Source organism: Bidens hawaiensis, unplaced genomic scaffold (assembly GCF_021521415.1).
Source record: "Bidens hawaiensis isolate Kalapana, Puna unplaced genomic scaffold, B.hawaiensis_p1.1 tig00020124_1, whole genome shotgun sequence".
Lineage (NCBI taxonomy): Eukaryota > Viridiplantae > Streptophyta > Magnoliopsida > Asterales > Asteraceae > Bidens > Bidens hawaiensis.
Window position 1 is genome coordinate 12,845 of NW_027505016.1, and position 18,783 is coordinate 31,627.

The 18,783-nt window shown below is 34.6% G+C and overlaps 2 protein-coding genes across 2 annotated transcripts; one reads left to right on the plus strand and one right to left on the minus strand.

Moving 5' to 3' along the window:
* Positions 1-828: 828 nt before the first annotated feature.
* LOC143609908 (uncharacterized) lies at positions 829-6,316 on the minus strand. The gene is made up of 14 exons (XM_077084530.1): positions 6,066-6,316; positions 5,880-5,964; positions 5,003-5,055; positions 4,832-4,919; positions 4,598-4,728; positions 4,341-4,511; positions 3,938-4,252; positions 3,535-3,579; positions 3,426-3,466; positions 3,248-3,338; positions 2,972-3,173; positions 2,785-2,898; positions 2,406-2,707; positions 829-2,348 (listed from the first exon to the last, which is right to left on the minus strand). Exons 1-14 carry the CDS (start codon positions 6,241-6,243, stop codon positions 2,215-2,217), a joined length of 1,950 nt encoding a protein of 649 aa, XP_076940645.1. The 5' UTR covers positions 6,244-6,316; the 3' UTR covers positions 829-2,214.
* An 8,695-nt stretch (positions 6,317-15,011) lies between these two features.
* Positions 15,012-16,605, plus strand: LOC143609909 (F-box/LRR-repeat protein 15-like). Its single transcript, XM_077084531.1, has 6 exons — positions 15,012-15,162; positions 15,236-15,434; positions 15,512-15,905; positions 15,987-16,050; positions 16,137-16,223; positions 16,313-16,605. Exons 1-6 carry the CDS (start codon positions 15,067-15,069, stop codon positions 16,391-16,393), a joined length of 921 nt encoding a protein of 306 aa, XP_076940646.1. The 5' UTR covers positions 15,012-15,066; the 3' UTR covers positions 16,394-16,605.
* Positions 16,606-18,783: the final 2,178 nt, after the last annotated feature.

Genomic DNA, 18,783 nt, shown 5'->3' on the forward strand with positions numbered 1-18,783 from the left:
CGACTTTTTGTAATGAGGACTCTGTTGGTGTATAATGGTGTGGATACCTACTTAAATGCTGACGTTTTTAAAAATAACATTTTGTATCTACGTAGATGCTAACGTGCTATAAAAATATTCTTTTATTAAAGGCCACCATCATCTACTTCATTAAACCCAAAAGCTCATTTATCTCTACAAGTATTCACCCCCCCCCCCCCCCAACACACCAAAAAAAATCCATTCTGGCCACTCTTTACCAACCCAAAAAAACGGCAATCAACACGCATTAGCCACCTGAACCGCCATAACCACGTGAACAACCACCCCAAAAAACACCACAACCATCACCATGTGAACCTCTGCAGCCTGCAACCAGCCAACCACTCCCTAAACTGCTTAAATCTCCCTCTCTCTCTCTCTCTCTCTATATATATATATATATACACATTTGTGCCACCGCCCTTACCACGACATCCCCCACCACCACCACCCTCACCACATCAAAGAAGCATCACGACGGAAAACATACCACCACCTCCATCTTCTCTAACGACTACCTCCGAAAATCGTTGGCCTAATCATCAACGATTTAGGATTTCATCTCATCATCAAATCCTAGACATGTGATTTATAGATATTGTTTTGGGGGAGATGTGGTGGTGAAGATATCCCGGGTTGGTGATGAAGATGGGTGGTAGATGGTGGGTCAGTTACGAAATGGTGAACTCGGGCAGCAGAGGTTGGCAATGGGGGGACGGCCGAACTGGTGTAAGGCAATAACGATGAGGAGAGGGTGTAGTGGGGGTTGATTATTGAGGCGATGAAAACGAGGGTGTAATATGGTTTCCGGGGTTCACGTTTTTTAAAGTAAAATTATATTTGAATAATATTTAAAATTTATTATTTTAATACGCAGCCACATCAGCAAAAATAAAAGAAAAAAACTAATAGAGTTAGTCCTCAGATAACAAAAACTCGTTGGAGAAAAATATGTCGAAGGTTGGGACTGTTCTCAACTATTTCTTTAGTTGAGACTATTGTTGGCCGATAGGTCAAGTTTTGATTATTAAAATCCAATTTTACTTCTATTTAATAAAAAATTGAACATTTAAAAACCTGACTCTATTAACTTCCCAAAAAAAGACATGGTTTTGAATTTTGATATTCACAAAAAAAAAACACATTATTTACAAATTTAAAAAAGAGAAATCAGGACCGCTTTGTAGCTCACTGGTAGGGTTGCCAAACTCTTAAAACACGAAATTCATGGGTTTGTAGCTAAAGAAATCTTGATCTGATCAACCTAACAGATTCTCATATATTCCCATTTAAACTATTTAGCTTTATTATTAAAAAAGTGTTCATATCTTAAACTGATTGGCTATTTTATACCAAATTTAAAAGTTATAATTTGTATCTTTGTATGTGAATTTAAAATTAAAAATAATTTCTTTTCAAGTGTAAACGGATCATGTTTGGACAATCCGAAAATACATGTTCGTGTTAGGGTTCAAGTTTTTACATGGTTTTTGCATTCGAGTCGGCGTCAGTTTTGACCCACCAACACACACAAACACAACATGTTTAGCACCCTCTACAAGCATACAAGAAGCCTGTTTAATTGTTCTCAAAATTGGTTTTAAAAAAAATATTTCTTGATAAAACAATGACTCAAAATTTGAGGATTAAAGAATGTGGTTGGTGACTTGGTTCAAGTTTAAAAAAGAAAGTATTAAAAATTAAAAATCTTTATAAGTTAAAACATACCTCTATCAGTCTTTCAATAAGTCTTCATAACGTTTGACCAGCAAGTATAAGTAAGCCCGCTTTTGAAAGATTTGCCCATCCACACTTCATATCAAGAATATGAAGATTACTTGAATAAACTTCGATCTGTCATTAAAAGATTTTTCTTTTTTTTTTCTTTTTTTTTTTTTGGTGAAGACATAAAAGCGTTAGTTAACATAAGGTTAAGAAAAGGTAGTGATGACTTTAATGTCCAACAGCTTACAGCTGACATCACTATTTGTACTAACAAAGAAATCAAAACAAGATTAAAGCTAAATGTGCCTCCTGTTCCTAGATAGTTATACTGGTAAAACACATCTAACCGTTTATATAATTGTATATAAGATTATAGAACTTAATATAACTACTTACCAAAACCAAGTTGATACAAAACATATTTACCATCGAAGCATTCCAGTTTTGTTGTTTGTTTTACTGCCTTCTTTACCTCCTTTTGTGATTGTAATCATCATCCATCTGTCTCCTTTTAGCATGTTTTCCTTCTTTTGTTTGATGACGACCATAACTACAATCACTGTCTGACTGCTCCCTGCTGCTATTATGACGCCTTCTAGAACCTTCATGATACTTGTTATGCCTGTAGTCGCCACTATGCACATCTTCTACTCTAGAACCTTCATGATACTTGTTATGCCTCGCCTCATCATACCCGTAGTCACCACTATGCACATCTTCTACTCCAGAAGTGGATCTATCTGTATGACTATGATACGATCCGTGAGATCGTTTTTCATATCGTGTGTGACCAGATCGCGCATTTTGATGATTTTTTTGCAGTCTCCGATCATGGCTGTCTTCTGAGTTGCTCAGAGCCTTTCCCCTGTCTTTGTGAGATTTATGTTTGGATGATCTTTCTGGCTCATGGTAGTCGTGGCGTTTATGGATGTCATTATCTTCATAATCAGATGACCGTTGTCTAGCAAAAAGAACCCTTATTAGTCTAAAAAGATCCTAATAACACTTTTGTAAAACTATATTGTTAAAACAATATACCTCTTTTCAAGGGAATATTTTATACGATTATCACTGTTTTCATGCTCAAAATTATCTGGATGTCTAAGGGGTTGTTCTGCTCTCGGTGCCAGGCCCCCCATCCTTGTAGCTCCACTGCAAGGTTTAGGTACATTAGTAATACTGAAAATAATCATATAAGAAACATATATGCATATAATTAGGTCACCTAGGAACAGGTAAGTTGCCATAAGTAGAAGGGGCATAAGGTGGAACTCCATAAGGTGAAGCGGGGACCATAGTAGCGGGATTGAAGGGGACCATCCCGGTGTTTCCATACATATTCATGTAAGGATTGACATGATGGAAAGGAGTAGGGTTCCAGTAAGGCATGGCATAACCAAGCATGCCTCCTTGAAACATATGATCTCCTGAAATTCACACAAACTGATCATAAAATGGTCTAAACAAAGTTTAAGAATTCATCAGAAAGCATTAGTTTTACCTGTATGAAACATTGGCCGTTCATTAGTAGCCATAGGGCAATCTCTCATAAAATGGCCGGGAGATCCACACATGTAACAGGTACGCACCACCTGATCTCAACCAAAAATAAAGGTTCATATCAGATAATAGAGTTGCTTTAAAGAATGTCTCCACTTGCTAATAATATAAAAAAATACCCTTTTGTTTCGATTGTCCACCGCATAATTTCTATCTCCACCTGAAAGTTTTAGAAGTTTAAAAATAGGTTTAAGATCTAAAAAACAGTAGATACACTAGAGGTAGTACCTGCAGAATTAACCCACGGTCCCTTTTTCCTGCTTGTGGAGTCGGCTGGATGAGAAAAGCAACCAAAGATATTTTAATGTTGATAAGAGGTAGCACAAAAGTGAAGAGAAAATTAATAAATTTCTGAGTCATGTAGGTTACTTGTTGAAACTTAGAAGGAGAACTAAAATCATGTTGGTTGCTTATTGTAAAAACGATCACCAGACCAAACTACAATATATTATTAGCGTACATTTGGTATCGGAAATTCAAATGTTAGAAAATTCATAAGTGCGATGTTTAGCCAAAACACCAAATCATGTCACCGGACTAGTAGAACATTTAAATTTCCGAAAACAAAAGTACGCTGATAAGTCATTGTTTTGAAATTACAAGCATATGAGGATTGGCGAATGAAAAATACCTTCATCAGGCATGCCAACTTGAGGCATAACAGGCTGGTTTTCACCTTGAGAATCCACAGAACGAGTCAAATCATTATCTCTACCTCCATTAGTATTGGTCACTTTACCTGAAGGACTAGGGTTCAGAAGATCAATTGCACATGATTTACCATCATTGAACCTTGTACCCTCCAAGAAAACGTTTTTCCTATCTAGGGATTCATAAACAGAATCTGCCATATTCTGATTTGATCCTTTGTCCATTGAATAAATCATATCCAGTTTCCTTTTAGTGACGGTGGAAACCTCTTTCCCTTGAATACCAGATTCTCCATCTGAAAAAGTTAACAGGTCAAAGAAAAGGAAATAAAATCATTATGCAATCTAGTTTGAATTTGAACATTATATATCAAATCGTCTCACCTGGGACGTATTTCTGCAAATTAGCTTCTGGAGCGGAGGCAAGAATCTGAGATTCAAGAAAATGCTCAATGGCATGCCTTAGTGATAAATTTGGTAGCAAATGCTCAACCCTGTACTTGGTAGATGAACATTTAGGGCACCTAGCAGTTTGTGGAAGCACTTCACAGATGCCTGTGCACACACAAAAACAAATGTCAAATATGTATGTATATGTGTGTGTGAGAGAGAAAATATATATAGAAAGAGAGTCGACTTACATTTTTTACAAAAGCAATGCTGACAACAAGGTATCATAACAGCCTCCTTAAAATATGTGACACAAATAGGACATCTTAGTTCTGATGGCAAGTCAACCTTTTGCAAATCGACACCCTTCGCGTTAGCCACTCTATATGTCAAGTCAACATTTGAAAAAGAAACAAAAAAAAGGTTAGAAACTAGACAGCCTGGAGAAATTAGTTATTAATAAGATCATAAGGCCCAAAATTTACTTTTCCAATTTTATGTGTTCACGGTCTTCAGTTGCAAGGTTCTTTTCTGTAACTATTTCTTCTGGTTTATTGTTATCCATAGCTGCAACTGCAAACATCGTATTCTATAGTTAGAACTGTCGAACCATGTATCAGAAATATAATGATTAGTAGCTTTGAAATATCATTTACCTTTTGGAGCATCCTCGCTAAGCTCACTTGCTTCAAGCTTATGAGGTCTTAACCTGGTACACAAGTAAACAACTCAACTAAAAGAACACCTTCGTATAATCACACTAACTCATAAACCTGTATGCTCTATATAACATAACAAGTGGACTTTACTTGTATCAATAGGAAACGAGGATGTAACGGTTTAAGAACACGATAAATTAATACGCAACCTGCTTACCTACACCATCCATCTATTTCTTCCTTAAATAACCTATCCCACACATCTTGATACCATAAACTACTTGTAACATTTCATTTATAGTGAAAACCCCCCGTAAAATAACGTTAATCGCAATGCAGTCTATAATGTGTATGTAACTAATTATAAACACTGTACAAAACACTGCTAATCAATGCTTTAAAAACCAGTACGTACTTGCCGGTTGAACCGGTTATACCAGCTTTTTGTAAAGCAGCCCGTATTTAGAGCCCGGTATTTTTGGGCGGTTTGCAAATACATTGAACAGCTGGGTTTTTTTTTTGAATACCGGTTATAAGCCCAAGAAATTTTTTATTTTTTTTTTGGGACCCGTATTTTTAAAATATGACTTGTAACCTAGCGGATAGAATTGAAACGAGTAAATGACGATTCGTTAATAAACCAATTTCGGATCCTGCAAATCCAAGGTTGGTTCTTTAATGTTGTGTAATTGATTAATTTGATATAATAGAAAGTAGAAACTTCCTATTTGAGTCAATTTTGTGTAAATTTGTTTATCAATGTAGTCTTTGAGTTGGAGCTGTAGCATTTTTTAACCAAATCCGGTACGAGTTAAAAAACTGTTTATAAAACATTGATGCAAAGCATTTAGAATGAAAATCGAGCAAGACTTACATAGGTTGAGGGAGAGATTCAGCTGGAACTCTCTTAATAATGACACTGGAGCCGCTAGGGATCTTAAAGTCGTCGTCATTGAACTCTGATCATTATAATAATAATCAGTAAACAAATCCAATTGAATTGAATTGAATAGAATAGAATAGAATGAATGTAAAGAGAATTATAATAATAAAAAGTAACCTTGAGCGGTGAGATGATCGAAGAAGACGAGATGGAAATCCTTGTGGTTATTATTATTCTGATTCTGGCGGAGAAGAATTTTAGATCTGAGGTCTCCCACGGTGATGTAGGGTTTACCATCCGAGATTTCGATTGAATCGAACTTCACCGAGCTTCTGAATTTGTATCGGATCGACATTATTTTTATTTAATTGATTGATTGAATTGGATTGGATTGGATTGAATTGAGCTGGTGATTGTTGAAGACACAAAAGGGGATGAAGATGAAGAAGATTTAAAGTAAAAAGTTAAAAAGGTCTTGAATTAACTTAAGATAATAAGTTATTTTTTTTAAAAGCGTTTGGTTTAACTTATTGATTAAAATAACTAAAATGGACATAATTTAGTAACGGGGAATGGAACTTGAAAGGGTGTAATGGGTATTCTAATCCTAAAAGAAGATAAGTTAGCAAACTCCAACTTATTAAAAACTCTTATTTTGGCTTTATTGATAAGGAGAAATGGAAAAGGCCTTATGTGTTCCCAAACACTTTGTTAACATAAAAAGGACTTATTTAACCACCATAAGTTATAAGAAGAGGAAAATAAGGAATCCCAAACACACCCTAAGTTAAAGTTGAAACTTCAAACCCATTAGAGTAGAGACGGTGCAAGTCACGTGACACCTCCTCCAACATAACATTTGTCACCATCATGTTTTTAGGTTTTATACTATTAACCATGTTAGTTGGATCATTGAACTAAACAGTCAAACAAGTTTATCTTACCGTATTATTGTGTTTTTTAATGAGTGTTTACAGGTGTTGGTTTTAGATGAAGGTTTTTTCTAGATTGAAAGAAGAATATATCCATATGTGATTAATTTAACCAATAATTCATTTGAAGAATTCACGGACCATTAATAAACATGCATATTAGGGTAAGAATGAAGAGAAGGAATAGTGAAAAGGATCCAAATGATTTGTGATTTTGTTTGTTTGAAGGGTTTAGTTTCGTGAGTTTTTAAAAACCTTATGATTCCATCTCATGTGCTGTTGTACATTTAACAAATGTGAACCCGTGTTTGCTTCTGCATTCTACAATGCATGTGTTGTGTTTTACGTTGAAACCATTTAAATTTTACAGAGAGACGACATGATGCGTTATTTCTTGACGGTTTGAGTTAGATTTAGAAAAAAGCTCATGACTTATAAGTGTAAGCATTTGTTGTTTGTGTTTTTTTAAATGTATGAACATAAGTGGTTATAATTTCAATGTTAACTAAAGGTAAACAACTTTAGGCTAAACTCTATATAGATGATTAGTAGGTTTTGAAATTATTCATCTTACATCGTTATTATTTGCTTATATGATGAATTTATGTACGCGTGTTTAATCTAGTTAGTGCATATATCTTATTACATCAAAATAAAAAGGAGAAAACATGGTGCCTTAGACTGTGCACGTGCGAGGAGAGGGCATGGTGTTGAGCTAACTTGGGCTTGATTACGCTTCCTTACCTTACGATTCTATACTGTCTATAAGATTATTCCACAACTTGAATCAATGGCTTTCAGTTCACATGACAACAATTTTATCGTTGCTCCAAGGCTTACCCCTTATATATAGTCTTTATTATTTATGAGTTTTATTTTATATAAATTGTAATTTGATTATTATGTTATTATGATAATGTTGCAATAATAAATGAAACACATGAGTGGCTAAAGTAATAAAAGTGTAGCTCCTATTAGTTAGAGTGAGAAACTGAGAATATTAAATAACGCTATATAACTTGTTAATTTATTTAGAGTTTAAACATGAGTAAACAATTACAAACGACGTTACTTGTTTAATTCCACGTGTGCAAATGCTTAACAAAAAGGTCTGAAAACACATGAGAATTTTATAATAGCCATCTTATAATATTTTGTTTAAATAGTGGATACCCCGGAGAAATCCCCTTAGCTCAATACTTTATATGTCTTTATGATAATTTACCTTATGGTGTTCGTGGTATTTTATTCATGCTAATACCTAATCTTATTTTGAGGATGCACACAAACACATTGCATCTTCAATAATATATCCATCGTGAAGGCAAAAGAAGCCATACCTACCTAAACACCTCATTTTCTTAATCCTAACTCAATTTAAAATAGCTTGATTCAATTAATTGTCGATGTTTAGTTATACTAAAACAAATTGTGACTGCTCCAGGTTTCAAGCTCATAAGATCAATATAAGATTCAATTATCACTAGTTAGAAATCACATAGACATGATTTTGCTAACACGTTTGATTCATGTGATAGTTGTAGAACAAACTTTTAAGACTCGTTCATTCATAAAATACTTATTCATAATTAAAAAAACAAAGTACAATACCAAATTACTCGTGTGGTAAGGAAACCCAAAAAACAAATGATATTATACCAGTATTTAATACAAAGGTAAATTGTCTAAATAAACCAAACAGAAAGTGAATTTGTATAACTTAAAGGGTTAATCAAGAATTCAGTCCAAAAACTAGGCAAAATCATCTAATGCTTAACTCACATGAACTATTCACCTGGAGGTGATCACAAGGGAATTGGCCACGCATACTCGTCATGAGATCTTCAATGCTGATGGAAACATGGATTGGAGTGGAATCAAGGAGTTTAGACGTGCCTAAATCCACCTATCTTTGTTCAGAAAGTCATCCCACATAAGCTCATGTCGAAGACCTCTTGTTTCCAGCCCTCACGATACTTAAATAGGGTTGTATTAGACTTTTATGAAACATGCACGGCTAGTGCACCACAAGTGGTGCGTGGGCAACACATGGATTATTTTAGGCCTGGATTAGGTAAAATAAATTGACAAACATGTGCAAATTTGGGACTGTACGACCCATGCAGTTTTAAGTGGGTACGACCCGTACATAGGTTGTTTTTGGATTCAGCTCACGGTAGCAAATGTTCTATGTCGATAAGTACGCATGTTCTATGTTGTTAATTCCATTATTTTTCTTCAAAAGGTTGTTCATATCACGCCTGATAAAAAGTTCTAATTTATAACCATATTAATATATTCTTCTAGGCATCGTTCATAAAAAGATCCACATGGTCATGGACGTGGATTATACAACATACATCATGAATGTAATTATTTATCCCACAATTATCACCATTAAAATTAGTAATACAAATGTAGATAATTGTTACCATATGCTAATAGCATAGAAATGCCTCTTTATCACATCTTCTATATTTTGGTATAAAACGAAAGCTCCAAGTATTCTCAAATCTCAAAGATGCTCATAACATAGAAAGGCCTCATTATCAAATCTTCTATATTTGTTAAAAACGAAAGCTTTGAGTGTTCTCAACAAAATTTAGCCATATACGTATAATCTCATTATACTATTTTACCCAAAACTTACTTATATCCATGGACTTTTCTCGGTTTCAAAAATGAAAATAAAGGCTTACCACTTGTTCTTTTTTAAATAAATGATTAAACACTAATTTCTTATTCATAAAATTAGGTGTGTATTGTAAATGAGGATGCTAATTTTATGTCATCTATAACATGTTATAAAAGTTGAGTTATTTTACCATAAAAGATGACTAATTCTAATAATATCACATTCTCTATACTTGGTGACCAAATAAATTAAATTAATGTCGTTACGCTTTTTGTTGGATTCGTAAATAGTCCTATTCTTTATGTATAAAGCTGTATAAGTCTCCAAAATAAACATCATTTTATTTATCAGATTGTTTCATATAAATTCAAAATTACTAAAACTCATTACATTTTCTCTTTTATTTTTAATTAAATTATATTTTTTTACATTTATCATTTATAAATTATTTTTCCTTAACTCAGGCTATGTGTAATGGGCGGTAAATCCCTACAATTTTGGGTGATATTCAGGAGGAACATCCCCACCCCCCACCCCCCCCGATAAGAGGGGAGATTAGGGGGGGGGTGCGGGACTAGATCTTGTCGGCGATGGTATTTGTAAATAATATTATTTTAACCGTTGAGATGTGGGTTTGGATAAATGGAGATGAGTTTAGTTGGATTTTGTAGGAGATGATGAAGGAAATATTTGGTAGGTTGGGTGTGAAAGGATTTTGTTTGGTATTTTTTTATGTTTTTTTTATATCTTTTTTATTTTATTTTAATGTATTTATTTATTTAATGAATTTTTATTTATTTAATTAATTGACTTTTGTTTATTTAATTTAAATAAAAAGAAATAAAAAAGATGATGTGGCGATGGAGGGGCTACAATACTATACTAAACCCATAAAACAAAATGTAACATCCCGAAATTTTCAAGAATAATATTTAATGTATTACTCGTGAATGATGGAAAAGTTTACTAGAATTAGTAGAACATTAATAAAATAATAAGATGGGTTAAGTAGGCTAATTAAATGAAAATAAATATGGAACAAAAAGGAAAAGATGTGCCTTGGATCCATGGACTTAAGGGAGTATAAATACCCCCTTAAACCCTAATCCTTTATATTTTTATCCATCTCTACACCATAGCTTACACCATCAAAAACACACACAAACACATTCAAAGTGACAATATTTAATCAACTCATTTTATTTCATAAAATCAATAAACAACACATCTCGTTCATACAAACAAATTGGATACAAGTAAACAATTATATTGTTCGTTTTACTAATATCCTAATAGTCTTGGTAACGTTCTTCGTCAAGTCATCGAGTAAACAAAAGTCAAACCTGTAACATTTTATAAAATAAAGTTTGTCAACACAAAGGTTGGTGAACAATTCATAAGTTTGAGCATATAAGTATATAGTAATAAAAAGCCACAAAACTTGTATACGAAACAATAGATAAAAGCAACAACTTGGATAAAATAGATATCGCTAATAGTTTTACGTTAGCGACACCTAGCTATAAGGGGATGCCAAATAGTCTAGGATTTTATAGTTATCGTTAATTGCATTACGTTAACGACACCTTGCCATGAGGGGTTGCCAAATGGTCTAGGATTTATAGTTCCACCATCCAAAAACAATAAACACATAAGCATGTAAGCATAGAACACCAAATCGAGCAATTATTTAAGTAAAGTATACAATCACGTTTGTGGGTTTAAGATTCATGTATAAAGAATTTAGTTGAATAAGTATGAAATGTCACCCCAAAACGAAAGATAGAAAATGGGGTATGAAAGTACTCACGTTCAAGTAATAAACTTGAAAGATGATAATTTGGAGATTTGCCGGAACGACGAGTTTATCAAATAATGCCCAAAAGGAAAGAAGTCTTGGATTTAGAAAGGTTTTCTTGAAGATCTTTAAATAAAATAATTGTTGCGAAAAGTAAACAATTAAAGTTCAAGGTTTAAAATGTAACTATTTACGAATTTATAATAATAGCCCTTTGAAAATGTAGTTTGCTCGAAACCGAGTTAAAGTATCTAACCTTAATATTTACTTGACCTATGTTAAGTAATAAGGTGGGAGAAATGCAAAAATGCAAGTTCCTTTGGGATAAAGATACTAAAACGGGTCTTAACGAGTGTTTCGGGGTTGTTGGTTCGGGTGTTGATAATTGGTCAAAACCAAAGTCAACTTTCCAAAATAGAGAATGTTATGAGATAACTCAATAAACTTAATAAGACTTAACCAACCATGTAGTTCTATGGTTTTAGAACTAACAACGCACGTTAAGCGAGTGTTCGGTTTTGTCGGTCCAAACTATGTTATGAGATCAAGTTGGATCCAACAATTCCAAGTACTTAAGAAAATAATTTAAATTAGTTTGTAAACTATTTTTAAAGAAATATACAAGTCTTAATAGCTAAAAACACACTTGGCTGGCCCAGCTCGTCTAGTGGCTCGTTTCGCGTCCGGAAGTTCGTTTTTGATGTAATTTGCTCGTTTTAAAGCCGTTTTCGAATCCGTAAAAAGGGTTTTTCAAATTGAACAAGTGGGAATGATTTAGTAACATAAAATCCAATATTTTATATATTTGGAATGTTCGGGATATAAACCGGGTCGGTTTACGTGATAAACGAATACACAAACAAATACAAATAGAACCCAAAATTGACGAATGTCACATCCTTGAATTCTTGTTTTTTGTTCTTCTTTTTTTTTCAGAAACTGGTTTTGCAAAAATAGGAAAGTTTAACTTCTTTAGATTTGAAATGCCATTCTCTTCAAGAAGCTGACCTCAGAGACTATGAATCTTTGACAAATTCTATATGTGAAGTTTCCAGTGATGGCAGTGGATGTCCCATGCTCAAATCATTGATTCTTGATAACTGTGAGGTATATATATTGTATGCACACTTTATGTGAACATTAAGTCCATTAATTTTAGAGTATTTGATTGTGCTGTTCACATTGGCTCAGAGCTTGACAGCTGTCGCATTCTTTAGCACATCCTTAATTAGTCTTTCACTTGCTGGTTGTCGTGGTATTACTTCTCTTGAACTAAATAGCCCTTATCTTGAGCAAGTGTTTTTGGATGGATGTGATCATCTTAAAAGAGCAATATGTAGTTCAGTAAGTGACTCGTTTATTGCACAATTTTAAGTTGTAACTTAGAATATGTTTAAAATCTAGTATTATTCTGCTAGTGTAAGGCCCCGTTATCGATGCCCCACATTTGGACGTTGGATTTACTCATAAACACAGTTCTAAATATCATAGTTAATTAAAACTTTACGCGAAATATAAAACCTTCATAACATTACAATAGTAAACCATAACTTGTCTTAAAACATTCTTGTCTTTCAAATTTAAAACATTATATAAAAACATCATTAGTCTTCAGTTGCCAGACTCTTATTCTTCTGCCATGTGTCCCCGCTCAAGACAGTTGTCTCATTCTACTCACATGCGTGCATACTAAAAGTCAGTTACGCTGAGTGAGTTCTAGTTAATCATACATCATACAATACATATACTTACCTTCAATTATGCTTCCAAAGATACATAATAATTACTTACTAATTTACTTCCATTACATAATTTCATACATACATTCATACTTTATTACTTTCATACTATATAATTGCGGTCCATTTTATCTCAGATATTATTAGGGTCTGATCCCTTCCTTTCCTACCTCAGATATTATTAGGGTATGATCCCTCTTTCATTTATCTATCTCAGATATTATTAGGGTCTGATCCCTCTTTACTTCTCTATCTCAGATATTATTAGGGTCTGATCCCTTTCTTCTCTATCTCAGATATTATTAGGGTATGATTCCTTACTTATTCATCTTCGTACATTCTGTCTTTACATACTCGTAACATACATATACATTCTTTACTCATTCACACATATTCATATGTTGTACATGTATCTATCATACACATTCATCTATTACATACATACCTCCCTTGTCAATACGTGCAATATCTGAAGATCGTTCACGTACTGACAAGCTTTCGTTTACATTCAAGATATACATAATTAACATATAAATCATACATGGCATACACTTACCATTTAAGGTAAGTGTATTAACTATCGCATAGAGTATGCACACAGCCTCGAAAACATGACAAGGAAATAAGGCTAGAATTATTGTTTTTCCTTTCTTAAGATGTGCACGGCTAATTGTATAACAATTACATGTATTAATTAACTATCGCTATCTATATCGTGTTTCTATTTCAATTATAACCTAAAACGAACGGGAGTCCGGGGGCAGCGCCCCTGGCAGCGGGGTTCTAGGGGCGACGGCCCCTAGCAGGGTCCAAGGGGTAGAGCCCCTGGCTGGGGTCGAGCTTCCAGGTCAGTTTGGAAAAATTTTATTTCCATTAACTGTCTTAACACATTTTCCATTAGGATTTTAAATTATTATCCAATTCGTTAACTAATTCTCCATAACGAATTAAGCCTAATTCGTTATCTGAACACTGCCTCATTCGCTATCTGAACATAGCTCGATTCGTTACCTTGACTTAGCGAATTGGTGAGTAACGAATCACCTGGTTCGTTATCTGATTCGTCAAATTAATTCATTATTTTAGTTCGTTAGCTAATTCGTTGTCTTGGCTTGACCTGATTCGTTATCTTAACGTAACGAATTGGGTGAGTAACGAATCGCTTAATTCGTTATCTGATCACAACGAACTGGGGAACTGATTCGTTACCTTGCCATGGCGAATTGGTTAACTAATTCGTTATCTCAACATGGGTGAACTAATTTGTTATCTGAAGATAACGAATGGCATCAGTCTTATACAACTTTAACTCATGGGTCAAAGTCAAAATCGCCAAGAACACCCACAGTCAAGATATCTTAGATCTGCAATTAAACCTTCGTTTCTTAACGAAACATCATGATTTAGGTATCAATGAACTCGGAATCCAAGAGCCTACAAATCCTATCCATCAAATCAGCCAAACATTTATGTTTAAGGGGTGCGATTTACACATTCATATTACGGGTTCTTTTAGGTTATCAATTAACCTATCAAATGTTAACGGATTCCAGTAGGATTTGTTGTGATGGATTCGTTGTTAACATACTAAAACAGAACTATGGTTTTCCAAACAAAACCGAACCTAAACGAACGATTTCTAATTATAAACGTACCTTAAACGAGTCGAACTACGAACATGGTAAAATCTTGATGTTTGTTTGGCTTGTCACGACGTTCCAGCACCAACAAGCTCGGGTTTTCGCCTTCGTATCTTGGTTCGGGTTGTGTGTGTTTTTCAAGGTGTAGGCTATGGTGTAGTGATAGATAAAAATGGAAAGGTTTAGGGTTTAAGGGGTATTTATACTCCCTGAAGCCCATGGACCTAAGGCCCATTCCATTTTCTTATTTCATCTTCTAAAGTCCAAGCCACCTTCTATTAGTTTATTTATTTAAACCGATAAACGACACACTATAAAATACGAAATTTATTTTATTAATATAACCGAAAGTAGGATGTTACAGCTAGGGCCTTCGATCTCTTAATTTGGGAATATGTCCAAAACTTAATACACTCAAGATCGAAGCACCAGCTATGGCGTTGCTTGAACTCAAAGGCTGCGGTGTTCTATCAGAAGCATCTATAAACTGCCCACTGTTAACATCTTTAGATGCTTCATTTTGCAGTCATGTGAATTTACCTTTCAGTCACTTTAAGTTCTTTATTAAGATGCTAATGCTTTGTGTTCCACCATTGCAGCCAGCTGAAGGATGACTGCTTATCTACAACTACCGCCTCGTGCCCTCTTATTGAATCACTTATTCTGATGTCGTGCACATCTGTCGGTTCTGATGGACTCAAATCTCTTTGCCGACTTCATAATTTGACGTCACTTGATCTTTCTTACACATTTTTAACCAACTTGCAACCCATATTTGATTCTTGTTGGCAGTTAAAGGTTAGTTTTATATATTATATTATTACATTAATTCTTTATAATCCTTCTCTTTTGGCTTACATTTTTATCCATCTATTGAAGTTTTGAAATGGCAAGCATGCAAGTATCTCACCGACTCATCACTTAAACCACTTTACAAAGACGAGGCCCTCCCAAAACTTCGCGAATTGGACTTATCATATGGGAGCTTGTGCCAGACTTCCATAGAAGAGCTACTTGCTTGCTGTACTCAGTTAACTCATGTCAGTTTAAATGGGTGTGTGAATATGCATGACCTAAATTGGAGTTTTACTGTTGATCACGTGTATCAGCCTTTTTTACAAAATCTCAACTGTGTCGTGTGCCCAAATATCAAGAAAGTACTCATCTCTTCAATCACTCAATTTTCTAATTTATCGTCATTAAACATGTCGCTATCTGCATACCTGAAAGAAGTGGACGTGGCATGTTATAATCTGTGCTTTCTCAATCTAAGGTGCGACTTTGTGGTATTATATTTGCTTTTATAACGATGAAATAGTTTAAAATTTGTATATATCTGTTTTTGCTACTACAGCAATTGCAGCTCATCGGAAATCTTGAAGCTTGACTGTCCACGATTAACCAGCCTCTTCCTGCAGGTATGTGTTACTACATCACAAAGTGTGACGTTTATCTTCCAAAATTTATTTATATCGTTTCTGAATCTTTTTACCTTTTCAATTAGTCTTGCAATATTAGTGAGGCAGCAGTTGAGTCTGCCATATCAAATTGTAGCATGCTCGAGACGCTGGATGTTCGTTTTTGTCAGAAAGTAAGTCATGTGTTAAAAATGTTTCAGTTTTTAGACCATTTTGTTTTGTCAAGAAATGCTTATTATTATTTTCTGTGGAACTTGAACAGATAAGTCCAGTGAGCGTGGGAAAATTACGGACTGCGTGTCCTAGCTTGAAGCGTATATCCAGCAGCATGGTGCCTGTTTAAATTAATCTTTGAAGTTATCGCGAATGTTTTTAAATGTCATAATCGTTTTAAATATCATAATTGTTAAGGTTCTCACTCTTGTGATGGTGTTTGTTCCAAGTGTACTCTTTAAGGATGTATAAAAGCATTGTTGTAAGCTTATTGTAATACTTTGTGTTGTCAATTTGAGTTATGGTTTAAGTAAACGGCTCAATTGATATGTAAGATCATTTTTTTTTGCAATTTTGTGTAGCAAGTTAAAATCTGTATTTTTAATATACCCACTCTAAAAATTTAATGATTTTGCAACATGATTCATTTTCATTGATGCGTCATGCGTGTATACTTAAATTAAAATGTTCGATGTTCTGCCTTTATATGCTTCCTTTTATGCAAAACTAGTATCTACACCCCTATGTTGTGCGGGAATTGGGGAAGAGGGAGTGTAAAATCGTTTATTTACAAATTCACTTCACTCGAAAACATGGAGTTGCCACCATCACCATATTTTGTGAACCATTATTAAGGAAAACAAATAAAAAGTAGATGTAAAAACGTTGAACCATGCACGATGGTTCATGTTGATGAAAGACATTGATAAAACAATAAGTACAACAATCCTTATTTGAAAAAATAATAAATTTTATTAAAGGAAAACAAAATAATAAATTTTATTAAAGCTTATAGACTCTAGTTTAACTAGTCTATAGTTCAGAAGCAATAACATAAATTTGATTAAAACTAACGTGTTTTTATTTAAAAATTATGTTACAAATTAAAAAGATACAAAATAATCTAACAAACAACCACTTCAAGAATTGAACCCAAGTGGATTATTTAACAATAATAACCTTACCACCACACCAACCACATCCTTTAGTTTATAACTTTAGTGTGTGTGGGTGTGTGTGTATAGTGAATAACTGTGTTAAAAAAAATAAAAAATCAAAGTAAGTGGATGACATGTGGTTGAACATCTAAACTTTCAAATGTACAACACTTGATGCAGGTTGTACAACCCTCAAAGACAAGCATCTCCCAAAATTGTATATAAATAAATTGTAAATTAACATTGTGGACGCAATATTCCGGTTGGATCCACAATGTGTCAGATCTGTGGCATGGAGGACGAATCAGTTGAACATGTATTTATATATTGTGGGTTAGTTTAAACGGTATGGAGTATTATTTCTCAATGGTGTAAAGTGCATTCGGCTTACGCGCTTAGTGTTCGGGATTTGATTGACGTATATAGATTTTTGAAGTTGCCGAAAGATAAGGCGAAAGCTTTCCATGTGTGACATTCGTCAAATTCGGGCCTCGAGTGTTTTCGTGTTATGAACTTTTACTTTGTAAAACCGACACAACATTTTTAGAACTTTATTTAAATTATTATATAATAATATTTTAGACCTCGATCATAAATAAAACGATGTTTGTCACATTTTAGGGTCGTTAAGAAAAACATAACGGGTCCAAACTGATTTTCGTAAAGTTATTATTAGTTTTAAGAACCTTTGAACTCATTTTAAACTTTGCTTGAACTTTGAGGGGCCTTTATGTAAATATGTATATATACATATATAGGAAAAATCAACCCTAACCCTATCTTTATATTAAACCACAGCCGCCACCACCTTGAGCCGTATTCCGGCGACTGGAATAGCTCCGGCGAGAATCCGGCGGCGCCAAACACCTCCGGCCACCACCTCGCACTGCATCACCACCATCTCAGCCACCCCCTCAACCCGACACCACCAAACCCTTTCCCTCGTTTTTCCGGCGACCGGAAAAACCGAGCCGTGCTCTCCCTCTCCATCAACCGATCGCTACCCCCCCCCCCTTTAATTTTCGACAGAAAATCCGGCCACTGTTTGCATCACTGGCAATAGTTCCGGTGGCAACAGACGGCGGCGCTGGTTCGGGGCGGTAGCTCTCAGTGACGCGGTCGCGTGGATATATTATTTGCTTGATTTCGAGCTCGTATGACCAAGTTATGAGCAAAACAAGAAAGGGTTCGTATTCCGGCTGACGGTTCGTATCTCCAGCTGACTGTTTGGTTTTTCGGCGATGGTGAAGGTGATTTCCAGTAGCGAAAACAGGTATAAATAGTGGAGTTCAATGAGACGAATGCAGGGATATCTTATTTGCTGTCACACCCTCAAAATCCACTAACGGAGTTTTACCGTCAGAGGGTGTGAACTAACAGGATCGGAATCATTAGTTATAATCAAACCATAAAAACGTTTAAATGAAAATAAATGCGGAAGCGTAAAAACCAAAAGACAAAAGTTGCGTCACGCAGGACGACTTAAAAACCCAAGTAATAATAGTTAAAAACATGTTTGCATATCAGAATGTTCAAAAACCATGCATGATCCTATACCGCGCGCCCGCCTCAGCTACCTGAG

Bases quoted from the DNA above. Each gene is read 5' to 3' on its own strand.
- LOC143609909 (XM_077084531.1), top strand. From the start codon at position 15,067: ATGGCGTTGCTTGAACTCAAAGGCTGCGGTGTTCTATCAGAAGCATCT. The intron at 15,435-15,511 runs GTTTTATATATT...CATCTATTGAAG, and splicing joins TTGTTGGCAGTTAAAGGTTA to TTTTGAAATGGCAAGCATGC. The intron at 16,051-16,136 runs GTATGTGTTACT...CTTTTCAATTAG, and splicing joins TAACCAGCCTCTTCCTGCAG to TCTTGCAATATTAGTGAGGC.
- LOC143609908 (XM_077084530.1), bottom strand. From the start codon at position 6,243: ATGTCGATCCGATACAAATTCAGAAGCTCGGTGAAGTTCGATTCAATC. The intron at 2,899-2,971 runs GTGACCTAATTA...TAAACCTTGCAG, and splicing joins GGCAACTTACCTGTTCCTAG to TGGAGCTACAAGGATGGGGG. The intron at 2,708-2,784 runs GTATATTGTTTT...TCTTTTTGCTAG, and splicing joins AAATATTCCCTTGAAAAGAG to ACAACGGTCATCTGATTATG.